The 16,989-nt window shown below is 36.4% G+C and overlaps 1 protein-coding gene across 7 annotated transcripts in view; it reads right to left on the reverse strand.

The window, feature by feature from the left end:
* Positions 1-6,493: 6,493 nt before the first annotated feature.
* Positions 6,494-16,989, reverse strand: part of FOXN2 (forkhead box N2) — a 58,411-nt gene continuing 47,915 nt past the window's right edge. For all 7 annotated transcript variants that reach the window (XM_042246208.1, XM_060413902.1, XM_027966866.2 and 4 more), the window contains 2 exons: positions 12,601-12,669; positions 6,494-11,121 (listed from right to left, as the gene is read on the reverse strand). In XM_042246208.1, the coding sequence (XP_042102142.1) occupies positions 10,598-11,121; positions 12,601-12,669 (593 nt within the window). In that variant the 3' untranslated portion in view covers positions 6,494-10,597. The remainder of the gene's footprint in view (positions 11,122-12,600; positions 12,670-16,989) is intronic.

A 16,989-nucleotide genomic window follows, 5' to 3' on the forward strand; every position in this document is an offset into this window, starting at 1 on the left:
TACCAGTTACAGGGGAACTGACATCATGTTGACGCATTGGTTACCAGGGAAATTAGCCAAGGGGCATGCTCCTCTTACCCCTTTGATAAGCTATCCTAGTGGAGATAATCTGATCTGATAGAACAATGACTAGCGGGCAGGGAGCAAGTATGTAGAAGGTCAGTCGTGTGACTGGTGCAGGCGAAGCAGGCACTAGTCAAACAGCAGGATGTGCAAGGGAGCAGGAGAATAGCCATCTTAAGGGGCTTGATCATACGGCAACTGTCTACCTTGCCCCTTCCTTACCTGTTTTTCTTCATAGCACTTAGCACTTTCAGTATTTTATTTCAAGTTTTTGTTTTGCTAGTCTCCTCCCACTAGAATGTAAGCTCCATGAGGGCAGAGAGACTTTCATCTGTTTTGCTCACTGCCAAACCATGAGGGCCTAGGCAAAAATTTGTTGAATAAATGAAGAAAAGGCCAAGCATTCTTCTTGTGCGTGATTAGTTCTGTAAACTAGAGGCGGTAAAACCTGGCAGTTAAAGCACAAGTTTAGGCACTGCTGCTGCTGCTAAGTTGCTTCAGTCGTGTCCGACTCTGTGTGACCCCATAGACGGCAGCCCGCCAGGTTCCCCCGTCCCTGGGATTCTCCAGGCAAGAACACTGGAGTGGGTTGCCATTTCCTTCTCCAGTGAATGAAAGTGAAAAGTGAAAGTGAAGTCGCTCAGTCGAGTCTGACTCTTTGCGACCCCATGGTCTGCAGCCCACCAGGCTCCTTGGCTTCCCAGGTGGCTAGGTCGTAAAGAATCTGCCTGCCAATGCAGAAGATACAGGAAATACAGGTTCGATCCCTAAGTCGGGAAGATCTCCTGGAGGAGGAAATGGAAACCCACTCCAGTATTCTTGCCTGGAGAATCCCACTGCACAGAGCCTGGCAGGCTACAGTTCATGGGGTCACAGAAGAGCTGGATGCGACTTAGCAACTAAACACAGCAACAACAACATTAACCTCATGATGTGATGTAAGAATTAAATGAAATAAGCTAGCTAAATGTTTGATTTAGTACTTGCCAAGTCTGTCAAGTAGAAAATAGTAAGTAGTTATAACATTTCAGGTAATACCCTTCATAGATTACTAAATCAGATTCAGATAGCTCTTAATTAAAATTAAAAAGCCATTGAACTCCCAGCAAGTGACTTTCCATACCCACCCAACCCTCCCCAGAGAATATTTCTTTCTCTCCAATCTATCTCATATTCGGTAGGGGAGCCACCTGTCTGACTTGAAGGGTTTTTATTCAACTCTCAGCTCTGAAGCTGTTGAATTTATTTCAACTTCTCATTTGCTCCTTACTAACAAATTTTTATTAACTCCCTTACTCTGCAGTTCAAATAGGACAGCTTATTTTTGGTTTGCAAAACAGAAATGAGAATGTCAAGGAGCTTTTCTCTTGACAGTGTATGTTTCTTAGCTCTCAGTCCACCCAGCCTGCCTGCCTGCCCGTCGGGAGGTATATGGATCTACTTTCTGTCACTATAGATTCCATTACTATTGTTCAGTCGTGAAGTCCTGTCTGACTCTTTGGCGCTCCATGGACTGTAGCCTGCCAGGCTTCTCTGTCCGTGGAGTTCTGCGGGAAAGAATACTGGAATGGGTTGCCATTTCTTTCTCCAGGGCATCTTCCTGGACCAGAGACTGAAGTCTTGTCTCCTGCGTTGGCAGATGGATTCTTTACCGCTGAGCCACCAAGGAAGCCCAGTTAGTTTTTTCTAAAGTTCCATGTAAATGGAATCACATAGTGTGTATTCTTTTGAGACTATTTTCATCTACACTGTTACTAGTATCAGCAGCTTGTTTCTTTTTATTTCTGGGTAGTGCTCTATTGCAGGAACTCATAATGTATAAATATTTACCTATTGATGGACATTTGCTTTGTTTCCCATTTTTGGAGCTATTTTGAATATGACTGCTATGAAAGCTTACTGCCATGAATATTTAGGAAAAAATCTTTTATTTCTCTTGGGGGGACACCTAAGAACAAAATTTCTGAGTGTCACAGGCTAAACTGTGCCCCCCTCCCAAATTCTTATCTTGAAGCACTAACCCCTAGTACTTCAGAATGTGACTGTATTTGGACATAGGGTCTTTACAAGAGGAATTAACCTAAAACAAGACCATTGAAGATGGGTCCTAACCCCATCTGACTGGTGTCCTTGTGAAAAGATGAAATTTGGACAAAAAGGGAGAACCAGGGATGCAAGTGCACAAAGGAAAGGCCACGTGGGTACAGTGAGAAGGCAGCCATCTGCAAGCCAAGGAGAGAGGCCTCAGAAGGAACCACACCTTGCTCTTGGACTTCCTGCCCACACCTCGATCTTGGACTTCCTGCCCACACCTCGATCTTGGACTTCCTGCCTCCAGAACTGTAAGCAAATAAAATTTTGTTTCTAAGCCATCCAGTCAGTGGCATTTTATTGTAGCAAACAGCCCTAGCCGACTAGTACATTGGGCTATATAAGTGTATGTTGAACTTATAAGAAACTGCCAAACTGGTTTTCAAAGTGTTTGTGCCGTTTTATATTCCTGCCAGCAACTATGAAGTTTATACTGGTTTTGTATTTTTAAATACACTTGGTGTTGTCAATCTTTCTAATTTTAGACGTTCTGTTGGATGTGTAGTATCATCTCATTGGGGTTTTAGTATGCATCTCTCTTATAGCTAATGATGTTGAGCATGTTTCCATGGTCTTATTGGCTGTTCCTATATATCTTTGGTTAACAGTCTGTTCAAATCTTTACCCATTCTTTACTCTGTTTATGTCTCTTTAATATTGAGTTGTAGGAGCTTTTTATATATCCTGAATACAATCCTTTGTCAGATATACTTGTATCTTCTCCCAGTGTGGCGTTTGCTGTTCCATTTCCGTAATGGTGTCTTTTGGAGAGCAAGTTTTCAATTTTGATGAAGATCAGCCGACTTAGCGGAGCAGAGCAGCAGAGTTTATAAACCTTTTGTCCTCTTGTGGTTTGTATGTTCTAAAAAATCTGCTTGTTCTGAGAGGTCAAAAAAGTTTCCCTCTGTTTTAAAAGAACACTTCTAAATTTTACAAGGTAGCTTTAACATTTAGGTCAGTAATACTGATTGTAAATTAATTTTCATGTATGGTGAGAGAGGAGTCAAGATTCACCATTTTCTACATGTATATCCAACTGTCCAGCACGATTTGTTAAAAAAAAATTATCCTTAGTCCTTTCAGCACCTTTGTCAAAAATCAACTGCCCCCTGGATGGGAAGGGACTTTGGGGGAGAATGGATATGTGTATAAGTATGGCTGAGTCCCTTCACTGTTCACTTGAAACTATCACATTGTTAATCAGCTATCCTTGTTTTGCTGAGTTGTGTCTGACTCTCTGTGACCCCATGGCCTGCTATGCCTCTCTGTCCATGTGATTCTCCGGACAAGAATACTGGAATGGGTATACCCCCAATACAAAATAAAAAGTTTTTATAAAAAAATCAACTGCCTCTATATATGTGGATTTTGTTTCAGGACTATCCTGTTTCACTGAAATATATTAAAGCATACTCTTTATTATCATACCTTTATACTGAAATTTGAAATCAGGTGGTATAAGCCATTGGAGAAGGCGATGGCACCCCACTCCGGTACTCTTGCCTGGAAAATCCCATGGACAGAGGAGCCTGGTAGGCTGCAGACCATGGGCTCGCTAAGAGTTGAACACAACTGAGTGACTTCACTTTCACTTTCATGCATTGGAGAAGGAAATGGCAACCCACTCCAGTGTTCTGGCCTGGAGAATCCCAGGGATGGGGGAGCCTGGTGGGCTGCCGTCTATGGAGTCGCACAGAGTCGGACACGACTGAAGCGACTTAGCAGCAGCAGCAGTATAAGCCATTCAACTTTTTAAAATGCATTTGGCTATTTCCACATATATTTTTATAATCAGCTTTCCATTTGCCTCAGAAAAGCCTATTCGATTTTGATTGGTATTGAATTTAATGTATATTGAATGTATAGGTGAATTTGGAGAGAACTGACATTGTAACAATATTTAAGTCTTTGGATCCATAAACACAGTATATCTATCCACTTATTTAGATGTCCTTAGCTCTCTCAAGGAAAAGGCAATGGCACCCCACTCCAGTACTCCTGCCTGGGAAATCCCATGGGTGGAGGAGCCTGGTAGGCTGCAGTCCATGGGGTCGCTAAGAGTCGGACACGACTGAGCGACTTCACTTTCACTCTTCACTTTCATGCATTGGAGAAGGAAATGGCAACCCACTCCCATGTTCTTGCCTGGAGAATCCCAGGGACGGGGGAGCCTGATGGGCTGCCGTCTATGGGGTTGCACAGAGTCGGACACGACTGAAGCGACTTAGCAGCAGCAGCAGCAGCTCTCTCAACTTGGCTTTATAGTTTTTATTGCACGGGTCTTGCACATTTCATTACATTTGCTCCTTCATTTCTTGCATACTAATGTAAATAAATTTTTTTTAAAACTTCATTTTCCAAAATCTTGTTGCTACTATATTGAAATACAATTGATTTTTATCAATCACTGGACCTAGTATCCTGAAGTGAAAGTGAAGTCGCTCAGTTGTGTCCGACTCTCTGCGACCCTGTGGACTATAACCTACCAGGCTCCTCCATTCATGGGATTCTCCAGGCAAGAATACTGGAGTGGGTTGCCATTTCCTTCTTCAGGGGATCTTCCTGACCCAGGGACTGAACCCGGGTCTCCCACCTTGCAGGCAGACGCTTTAACCTCTGAGCCACAGTTCTAGTAGCCTTTTGCAGATTCCTTAGGAACTTTTACATATACAACCATGTTGTCTGTACAAGGCTGGCTTCATGTCTTCCTTTCCAAACACTATGCCCTTTATCCCACCTCCTTCTTCCTCCCCCTATTTTTTCACCTTACCAAATTGGCAAAGAGGTCCACTAAAATATAGTAGTAATGAGAGGGGACATGCATGGCTTATGCATAATTAGAGGGGACATGGTTAGCCTCTCACCATTCAATGTGATGCTAGCGGTAAATTTTTCACAGATGCCTTTTATCAGACACAAGAATGTCAAGAACTGTTGTGGTCCAGTGGTTAAGAGTCCACCTGCCAATGCAGGGGACATGGGTTCCATCCCTGGTCTGGGAAGATTCCAAATACTGCAGGGCAACTAAGCTAGTGAGTCTGTGAGCTGCAACTACTGAACCTGCGGGACCTATAGACCGTGCTTCCTCAAAAAGAGAAGCCACCCGATGAGAAGCCCGTGCACTTCAACTAGAGCAGACTCCACTCGTTGCAACTAGAAAAAACCCACACACAGCAATGAAGACCTAGCACAACCAAAAATACATAAATGGAACAACAAAAAAGAGTGGATTATTTAAAAAAAACACAACTGTGAAGGATGTAAGCTTTTACAGTACTTTCACACTAACAAGCTTGCTTGCTAGTTTCATGGAAGCTGGCAGAAAACATGACTCCTGGGTCAGAGACAAAGGAATTTATTACTCACAGCAAGCAACATGAGCTTTACACTCAGGGTTTGGGTCTCAGTTTTCCCATGGGGATGTGCAGAGCAGCCCAGCTGAATGCTGCTTAGGAAACCCTAATATTTTATAAAGGCTGCAAGCAAATGTGTCTGACCTTTGCCCCAGAGGGAGCCATTATCTTTATTATACTGGACTGCAAACAAATCTGTCCTCCATTCTGAAGGAAGACATTTTATTTTCCACAGTTATTTACCATACATATATTCTTAAATATAGGCTGCAAGAAAATATTGCAATGCCTCTGCTTGCAAGACATGCAAAAGAGTGGCACACCCTACTTCAGCCCCACTAGGACGATTCAGGCTGACTATTATAAAGGGAGAGAGGGAGAGAGGAAGAAAAGAACAAGTGCTGGAAAGGATATGGAGAAATTGGAACACTTGCACATTGCTGTGGGAAGGTGCACGTGCTTTAGAAAACTTTATTGTGGTTCCACAAACACACACAAAAAAACCAAAGCTGAACACAGAATTATCATATCATCTGGTAATTTCACTTCTAGGTGTCTACCCAGAAGAACTGAAAGTAGGGATTTAAACAGATATTTGTACACCAATGTTCACAGCAGCGTTATGTACAAGACCCAAAAGGTAGAAACAACTGAAATGTTCATCAATAGATGAATAGGTAAACAAAAGAAAAAGAAAGAGAAGAACAAACAAAACCCCAAGTCAGCAGAAAAAAAGAAATAAAGATCATAGCACAAATAAATGAAACAGAGACTAAAAAACAATAGAAAAGATCTAAAACTAAGATCTGGTTCTTTGGAAAAACAATGCTTTCAAAAAATAGCCTTTAAAAACATTCTGAAATTAAACTTTTATCCTTCATCTGTATGACTCCAGCTTTGTAATACTGGAAGGGAAAGTGTACGTGTGGAGTATGAAACCGCCTACATGTATTACCAACCCCCAAAAGACAGAGAAAGCACAAAAATGTTATAAAACAACATTTATTCTGTAATACTTTATCAGAGTGAATTGCATCTCTTTGGTAAAAATAAACTTTATAAACAATTTAATAATCAGAGATTAGATACAAAAACTAAACATTTGTTAAGTTGTTTTTAATATGAGCAAAGACTGGCAACTAAGAAGTGGTTCACTTAGACTGGTCATCTACTTACTGGCAGTTATAACTCAAACTCAGGGTAATTTTTATGCTACATTAGAAAAAAGGATAAGGATACAATTTAATAACTCAAATTTCTTAAATCAGAAACCATTCTTACACTTTCACTTAAAAATAAATAATAGTTACAATGAATTGGCAATTACACATTTTTATACACTATTTAATGGCAACATAATACTTTAAAATTAAGCACTTAATAAGACATGTACAACAATTTTGACAATGGCACTGGCAGTCAGATGCAAAAAAAAAATGTGTGCTTTAAGAAAAAATGGCAGGTATAACATTAAAATACTTTGTATTTCAGAAAATAAATATTCTGACTACATCATTAATGTATTGAAGCAAACTGTTTAAATCAAAGCTTATATAACATTTCAAACCAAAAAAAACTATAAAGTATATATATGTAGACCAGAAAGCCTCAGTTTCTTAATTAAATGCTATGGTCTTCACAAAAGGTTGTTAAGCTACTGTAGTATTTAAGACAATAGTCTTTACAGCTTTGTGAAGTATTCACAACCATTGCTTAAATTGCTGAGAAAGGCCTCCTGGTCTACCAAGACACACACACGCACACACGCACACACACACACACACACACACACACACACACACTCCCCCCTTAACACTTTCTCTAGCTTTGAATTTGTGCTAACATATAATTAATTGACCACCTAGTATGACCCTTTACACAATGCCTCAGAGAACAGGAAAAGAAAAAAATATGTATATTCTAAACTTTACTATATACAAAGAAATCAAAGTTAAGAGAAGCCATGTTGGTTATAAGAAGGATAGGAAAGGCTCAAGGTAGAAAAAAGGAGGTGATCCATCAATTCATTTTCCATGTAATGTTTTCTTTCTCTGAATTTGAAAAGTAAAATAAAACATGAACTAATTGAGTTATACACTGCACAAATAAATTTCAAAAATATATATTCATGAAACACTGATTCTATTTGGCATGTGAAAGATGAAGATTAATTGTTAAAACTTCTACTAGGGATCTGTCATAAACTGAGATTGGCTGTAACAATTTATATTGACTCAATGAAAATTATACATTAGCTTAAGTCACAATTTTAAAGGACTGAACCTTTCCAGGATTTCCAGGTTGTTTTTTATTACAATAAAATTTGCTAGTAATATATTCTTAGAAATACAATTTCCAGTCCATAGGACTAGAAATGACTTCCCTTAATTGGGTGGTTATTAGCCATGTTTTTATCTCAATACACCTGAGGAATGGGATTATGTCTATGGAAGTAATAAAGGGGGATGGTAATTAAGGTTCTTCCCCTTAAAAATAACTGCCTTGGAAAATCAGCACATGGAAAGTGATACAATGAATTCTATATAAGAATTCAATAAAGCATCTTGTAACTTACTCCTGTTAGCATTTAGTGTGAAAGTTTACTGACTTTGCTAGTGATGAACATAATTTTTAACTTTTAAATTTGTGGTAAGAGTACATGAAGAGGGAAAGAAAATCAAGTTTAAAAGTTATTGCTATTTATATTAAGACAAAAATAACTTTAAAGATCTTTATTTGAACTGAGAATGACTTTCTCCCTTCCTTATATCTTAGATCATTTCCCTTTACTTACAAAGACTAATGATCTAATGGACAAGAACCAGAGAGAACATTTGTAGTAGAGAATTTCAGTTAGCAAAATAAAGTGGAACCAGATCATTAAAACACTGTTAATAAGGTCTATCCAGAGGACCACAGTAAACAGCTTAAAAATATTTTATTAAATGATTTTTATAATCTATGCACTATTTGTGTGTACGTGTGTGTGTCTGTGTGCATGTGTGTGTGTCTGTGTGCTAGTCTCTCAGTCGTATTTGACTCTGCAACCCCATGGGCTGTGGCCCACCAGGCTCTTCTGTCCATAGAATTATCCAGGCAAAAATAATGGAGTGGGTAGTCATTCCCTTTTCCAGAGGATCTTCCCAACCCAGGGAGTGAAGCTGGGCCTCCTGCATTAAAGGCAGATTCTTTACCACTGAGCCACCAGGGAAGCCCCATGTACTATTTATACTGTGATAAAAACAATTTAATAATTTTTGGTGTTATATTCACTGTGATAGTAAAAGATGTTAACTTAGGTTAGCAATTTTATGCAGCAGATGTGATATATATGAAGAACAAAAAATTCAATACCTCATCCTGCATACTTATTATCAACAAATTGAAAGATATTACTTTCAACAGCAGCAATTCTATTACTGTGGCTACCCAGGTTCAACTACAATTAACATGGAAACAGGACAGATAAAGTTGTTATCCCTGGCTTAATGTCTTGACAACTGAAAAAAACATTTTCATTATGCTTCTCATTTGACAGTTTTGCCCAAATAAACTCTACAAGTTAAAAGAAAAATGTCTTTTTTTAAAATGCTTTATCATCATAGAAACAGCTAAAAGTAACAAACCAAAATCATAAGCTTATGTGTGTTTGTATGTATATGTATATATGAAATTATCAGAAAATAAAAACAAGGTCATTTATGAAACAGGATGTAGCATGTGATAAGACTGAACTTTTAGAAAGCCGCTTTTGCCATTGTAAAAAAATACATTATGAATAAGTTTAACTTTATTAGTATCCTTTGTCCTTTTTGAATGATATAGTCAAGCTATATAAATGATATGAAAAAATGTGTATCATATAAGCAGATTTGTTCAAATAAAAAGGCCTTGGGCAATACACATTTGGAAGAGTAACAAAATCTTTTAGGATGGATTTAATGGCATGTGATTACACTGCCTCCTTAAAAGGATGTATAAAATTTTATACAAATTTTAAAATCCATGAAGGCATTTTATCTCTACAGTTTTGTTAAATCCTTTAACGTAATTGGGTGCACATACAATTTAATTCATACAAAGCTTGAATAGAAGTTTTTTCCTAAATGATCTACCTTTATTTATGATGACATAAATAACACATATTCAAATGTTTATATTAGATTACACTCCATTCATGTAATTTTCAGAATGCAGTACATTTAACAAGCCAATGAAAGATCCTCTTATTGCAAAAGTGTGCCTAAATGGGACTCCATGGCTATATCCTTTCATTGGATACTTTCTCTTCAACAAAGACAGCTAGTGGCTAAAATCAAAACAATTGTTGCAAAGCACCTTGGCTCCAATAAATGGCTCCAATCAACACTATGGTATATCTAGGAAGTTAAAAATTTTGAAAAAATAATATTGTAACAGGAATTGAAGTTCTTAGATGAAATTACATCACAAAATTGCCTTTTCTAAATCTTAGAACTTTTTGCTATCTCTTTGCTGATGTATGCAAAAGGAACTTTCTAGACATTTAGGATCTTTTCCAACTTATATTCAACTTTGTTCATGTGTCAACAAAAAATATTTTAAAACAAAAATTAAGACAAAATAAAATATTCAAATCTCATTCTACTGGATTACACGTCAAGAGAGGAGTATGGGAGAAAGAAAGCAGCAAAATTTATAGCTGGATCGGCAACTATAGTTAATTACAGATAGGAAAAGAAAATGAAAAAAAAAGTTAGAGTTGCCAGTTCTTACACTTGGACATATTAACAGAACAAAAGACTTCCCTACAAGTTTAAGACAGAGGCTCTGGACTTTTTTGTTTAACATAAAAGTTCCAATCTTGAAGACACTTATCACAAAAATTATGCATTTAGGATTTCACATCATATTGATGATTGGGCATGATCCTAACAGCAACTATTTAATAAAAATTCAAAAAACAAAAATATTTTGAAATAAACAAGTAATTAGCACCCCTCCCCCACCCTAAAACAAAACAAGTCCATTATGGCTTTGATATCCCTTGTAAAGAATTAAGTAGAAGAGTATTGCCACATTTAAAAATAATTTCACACTAGTAAGTATTTCTATTTTTTCCGCTGCTTTTGATTCTGTGTCTTTGCAGTACTTATTAGGGAACCTAGACATGTACGAATACCAGCAAGGTGGAGCAGAGATCCAGCTGCCTCTTTGAGCTCCTCATCAATTTCTTGACATGCTTGTTTTCGCATCTTTTTGTCTGGCTGCCCCTTTTCAGTTGTATCTGCACAAGCCTGCGATGCATAGCCACTGTCTCCAAGTGGATCATCTTCATAGTCAACGTCTGTGTCTTCTTCACTGCGAAATCCTTCACTGCCATCACTTCCTACATGGCTAGTCTTTGGGATAAATTCATACACCTCATCCACAGAAGACAGAGAGGACACACTAGACCTGGATGCGCAGCGCTGTGCTGCCATGCTACTTGCACTGTAATTGTGGTCTTCTTTTGGATCAATGCTGGTGGCTAAAGAATCACTCTCACGTAATCGCACAGCACTGGCATGACTGAACGCATTGCTATAACTTCTCTTTTTTTGCATTGCTGTTTTAAGAGGCAGAGGCTTCTCACCTGTGGAAAAGAAAGCTTCCATCAGTAAATCAAATGCATCTGACTGCAGAAACAGGCCATTTAAAACTATTATTTGACTGCAGAAACAGGCCATTTAAAACTATTATATCACTCCTGAATAAGTGCCTTAGACTGGTGATGTTTTGTGGGTCTTTAAATTTTATGCAGACCATCATCCTGCAGGAATCAATCTAAAATATTTTTAAACCATTTAATGGTATATCTTGACCTTCCCATGGAAAATACAATTATTTTGAGCTGCTTGCAGAAAATGCCTCAATATTAATGTGTCACTGGTTAGCTAACAATCTACTTGTTGATATTTAGGTTGCTGCCAGTTTTTCACTATTACAAGTAATACTGCGATGAAAATCCTCTACATGCCTTTTCTTACACATATGGCATTTTTCTAGGAGAGATAAAAAGAAACAGAATTATAAGTAAAATATATATATGTTTTAAATTTTAGTTGGTGTTTCCAAATTGCCTTCCAAAATAGTTGTATCAATTTATATCCTACATTGCATGACAACACCCAGCTCCTATACTTAACCTCTAACATTATCAATCGTTTTAATTTTTCATAATCTCATGACAAAAAGATATTATCTCAATATTGTTTCATTTTACATCTCCTTGATTTCTAGAGAAGCTGTATCTTTTCAAATGTGCACTATCCATCTGTGTATTTCCTGCTCCGAGGCCTAGCAATTCATATATTTTGTTGAACTGTTTTCTTATTTCTTACTTACAGAATCTTTTTATGTTGTGCATGTATGTATACTCAACATTATTCCTTTGTCTGCTATATACAGTGAAGAAATACGTCATCCCAGTACTATGCTTGTGTTACTTTTCTTACAGGTATCTGCTGTTGTCAGAGCTCTAAATAAGACTTTGATGTTTAATTAAATTTACACAAGCTTTTATGGATCTTGCACTTTGTATATCAAAGATAGCTTTTCTCATTTCAAGGTTATAAGCATACTTTCTATGTTTTCTTATTCATAGCTTTTATTTTTACTTTTATTCATTTCTTTAAAATATTTATTTTTGTTTATTTATTTGGCTGCAACAGGTCTTAGTTGCAGAATGTGGGATCTTCAACCTTTTGTTGTGGCATGTGAGATCTTTTGTTGCAGCATATGGGATCTAGTTCCCTAACCACGGATTAAAGCTGGGTCCCCTGCATTGGGAGCACAGAGTCTTGTCCACTGGACTACCAGGGACATCCCCATTTTCACTTTTAAATCTTTAAGCTTAATTTCTAAACATGCTATCTATTTCTTCATTTCTTGGTCAATGTAACAAGAATTATCATAGCATTAACCTCAATTTCACAACTGCTCACATAAATTAAAAGAAAATAAAACAGAGACTATTTAGATGAAAACACAACCTAGTTAGAAAGAAGTAATTTTGCCTGTCCTAAATGACATTTGAAAGGTGCTCATGAAAAAGAAAAGCATGTTTGCTTACATTCCAAAATTCCTTGTTCTATAGAAGTATTTAAAAGCATCATTGCAGTGGCAGCATCAATATCAGATTCTAAAAAAGGAAAAGAGTGATAATATTAATGTTCTTTATAAAAAAGAGGTTATTATAGTGTATGCAAACAAAGGTAACCAACATTAAGGTTTTGGTGTATTTTCTAGTAAAAATATGTATAATGTATATAACATGTAATTTATACACACACATGTACATAGATATCATATATATATAGACACAAACACATACAGATAAATGTACAAAATGAGACATTATTTCGTAATCTACTTTTGTTCACTTAAAATTATGAACAATACTGTATAAAGGAGAATTGAGAGGCACTAGAAATAATGAAAGTTTTCTTTAATTATTCACAATGAAAATAAGAACCTGACCTGCATTTCAATAAGGATTGCCCTTAAACAGATTAAATTAGCTAAGAACACACATAAATATTAGCACTGTCTTTAGTCATAATTACATGCAAGCCTATAAGTACTACAATTATGGATATTCCATAAGAAAAATGGATTTTAATAGGCTGGTAAAAACAGCAGGTTCTATTCCAGAGGTCATTAAACTCTCATATCTACTTTTGCACTAGCAGTCCTCTACATCTTGGCAATCTGTTAGCCTTTATAACCATAATCAAATAAAAGTAAAATGGTACAATCTAAAATGCGAAGGAAAAGTTAGAAAATGTTTACAAATTTTAAAGGATAGGTTATAAAGGATAATTTATATAATAATTTATATATCCTTTAATTATAAAGGATAGGTTTAAAACAAGACTCAAAAACATTCCATTTCTGCCCCAAAGTTGGAAAATTTTTATTATCCCCAAATCTTACATTCTATTTATATCTAATTATAAAATTATATTAGATAATAAAGCCATGCAGATAGTTAATAGTTTCCTCCTCATCTTGACCACAAACTCTGTAAAGGCAGGAAATGTTATGACCTTAAAAAATAGGTTTAAGTAAATCAGAAGATTGTTGCTATGAGAGAGCACATATTCTTCTCCTTTGAATACAGTGCAATCTCATTAATCAGAGTTTCTATATGAATGTCTTTCCAATTAGACTGTCAGCTCCCTTAAGGTAAGAATCATGTCTTATTCTCTATATTCCATAATACCTGGAACACACAGTAGTTCCCTGATAAATGAGTGAAGAATATATTGTATCTCTGCCACATCTCCTTTCTTTAGATTAAGCTGATTATCACCAAATTACTAAGCCTTTGGCATGTTCTAAGTATTATTAACTCATCTCACTCTCATAAGTTTATGATGTGGTACTATTAGTATTTCCATCTTAAAGATGAGAAAATGGACAAAGAGGGATCTCTAGGAATGATAGAGATGGGATTTAAACCTGTGCGGTCTACCTCCAGAATCCAGGCAATTTGTAATCTCCTCATCCCTCAAAACTTACCAAGTATCTATAATTAGAGTAGGAAATTTTGCAGGAAATTATAGAGTATAATGGAAATTCTCTGTTACTCATTCAATAAATTGAGTGTCCTATCTCACATTCCAGGCTGAAAACAAAACAGGAAAATCCCTGACTCTCAGAACACAAAGAAATACAACTTCTGAGAGATAAACACTAGGGAGAAGAAAATTGGAGGGAAGCAAGACAGAGAATGTGGGGAAAGGTAGTTGCAACTTTAAATACAGAGGTTAGGGAAGGCCTCAAGGAAAGGTAATAGTTGAGCAAAAACCTCAGGAAGGTGAAAGAAAGGAAACTATGAAGATATTCAAAGAAAAAGCATTTCAGGCAGGAAAAAAAAAAAAAAGTCAGGTTAAAAAGTACTTGAATCAATGATTCCCAGATGCCACAGCCATAGACGCTAGTAAGACAAAGACCTCTCCAATTCCCATCTTTTAGAATGAGACTTGACTATAATAGAGTTCAGTATTCTAACATGTCTTTAAAGAAAAAAAGCTAGTACAGCTCTAGCCCATATTGTATCTCTGTGTGAACTGGAAAAAAAGCAACTGGCCTCCAGGTGAATGCTTCTCTAAACCAGGGCACACAGCTTGAGGACTGGGTGTAGTCCAGTCCTTCTGACATCAGCCCACTCATTGTCTCAGCCAGGTGTCCTTTGTGCAGGGTGCAACCTGGCTGGCATTATACTAACAGAGAGACTTCTGTTCCATGAAATAATTTTGTTTTCTTTTAATTAAAAAAAAAATTTACTTTTTTTTTTTTTTTAAAGGGAGAATGGTGGTGAGGGAAAGAATCTAATACTGGAATGCATTATAACAAGTAAACAATTTCAGGAAATTTATTAATGAAGCACCTATAAATGTAATGAAGCACCTATAAAAGATTTTTAACTTTAAAAATTAGTATATCTTTATAGTGTGTATAGGGGCTTCTCTGGTGGCTCAGAAGGTTAAGAATCTTGTCCACAATGCGGGAGACCGGGTTTCGATCCCTGGGTTGGAAAGATCCCTTGGAGAAGGGAAAGGTAACTCCATATTCTTGCTTGGAGAATTCCATGGACACAGGAGCCTGGAGGGCGATAGTCCATGGGTCTCAAACAGTCAGATACGATTGAGCAATTAACACTTTCACTTTCTGTAACAGTAGAAATGACAGGAAAATTGTTCTTTAAATACAAATTCTTGTAGGAATTTGTTACAGCCAAATTAATTTGAATAGTCCAACATGAAATTACTTCTTTGCAAAAGGATTTTATCTACATCTGACTTTGTTTGATTTAGAACATTCGTTAAATATGCTTCCCACAACATCTTGTCAATTAACTTAAAAAAAGTTTAACTTCAATGTTAAAATAAGCACCAGAGAAATGATCCCATCTGGTAATCAAGAACACCTGATTATCCAACATGGCATTGGAAGTGTGGAGTCCTAACCACTGACCCACCAGGGAAGTCTCCTATCCAACACTGTAAATCAACTATACTTCAATAAACACCACCGCCACCTAATTATCAACTTCAATAAACACCACCACCACCTAATTATCAACGATTTGTCCAAAGTACATTCTTGAACTTCTTGGAACAAAAGCAACAAAACGGTGTAGATTTTACAATGCTTATTTATAGTACCAAATCAGTTTTGGTATTAAAATTAAACTTAAGACGTACTTATTGTCACAGCTGAAAACACTTTATAATGTTTTTTTCATTAATAAGTATAGGGTTGGTTTGTTCAGGTTTTTCCATAACATCTTACTGAAAAATCCGAAAAAACTTTTTGGTCAACTCAATACATTTGCAATTTTAAAGATGGCTCTGTGTTCTCAATAAACATACTATTAGCTATATTATCTAACACATTCAGAATAGAAATTTCATTTTTTTATAAAGCCTTTTGTATATATTTTCTCTGACACTATTTAATCCAATAATTCACTTCCAGCTTAAAGTCATTTGTCATGAGAGCCATGAGAGCCATCCAAACAGTGAGTTAAATAATCACAAAAATGACCTGTTAAAAGTCATATTAAACAGTTCCCTTTTTATCCTTCGTAGTTCTGACTAGAGTTCAAAATATGCTACTGATTTAGTAACTGGTTCAGATAAATCTCTGTCAAAACTGTTAACTTATGCTTCCTAGTTTATATTTTCTTAGCCTTGATGCTAAGAAATTATTAACAATAACAGAGAAAATTAAAGACTCAGTTTTAACTATGCAAAAGTAAGAGTTATAATAAGCCAAGTTTCTATTACCTGATTCTCAGTCCATTTGCTTAAGGAACGATATAAGAACCACAGTGCATAATTTAAATGATTATAAGCCAAGTATTAACTACAGCAGGATTTACTGCCTTTATCAAAACCAGTATACACATTTACAGAGCATCCAAACAAGGAAGCTGTTTCTCATGATTCTTAAAAGTAGGAGAGTGATTTCAATAAATTACTAGTATGTGAAGCTGTCTGAACTACCAGTTTACTTTCACTTTCATTAAGATACAAATTATGCAAATTTGTAAACTTAAATTTGAACTTAGATTTGCATTTAGTTCCTACCTTCATCATTAACTATCTAAATTTTATATTTGCTTGTAATACACTACATATACTTTAGTGCTTAAGTATAAATACTAAAATTTACTAATCAGAACATGGTTCCATTTTTGTCTTCTTTGTTCACTGATGCATCCTTGGTGCCTAGAGCAGTGACTAGCACACAAATGCACTCAATAAATATTTGTCAACACATGAATTTACTACAAACCCACACCAAATCAAAATATTGACCAAAAAAGGTTTTGTTCTGCTATCTCAGTATGAGATTTCTCTGCCTCCTGCTGCCTGTTGTACAATACTGTAACACTGCCATTGGCCAGATGAGCAAAACACAGGAGACTTTAAAAAGGATAATTCTATGA

The sequence above is a fragment of the Ovis aries genome, chromosome 3, assembly GCF_016772045.2.
Source record: "Ovis aries strain OAR_USU_Benz2616 breed Rambouillet chromosome 3, ARS-UI_Ramb_v3.0, whole genome shotgun sequence".
Classification (NCBI taxonomy): domain Eukaryota; kingdom Metazoa; phylum Chordata; class Mammalia; order Artiodactyla; family Bovidae; genus Ovis; species Ovis aries.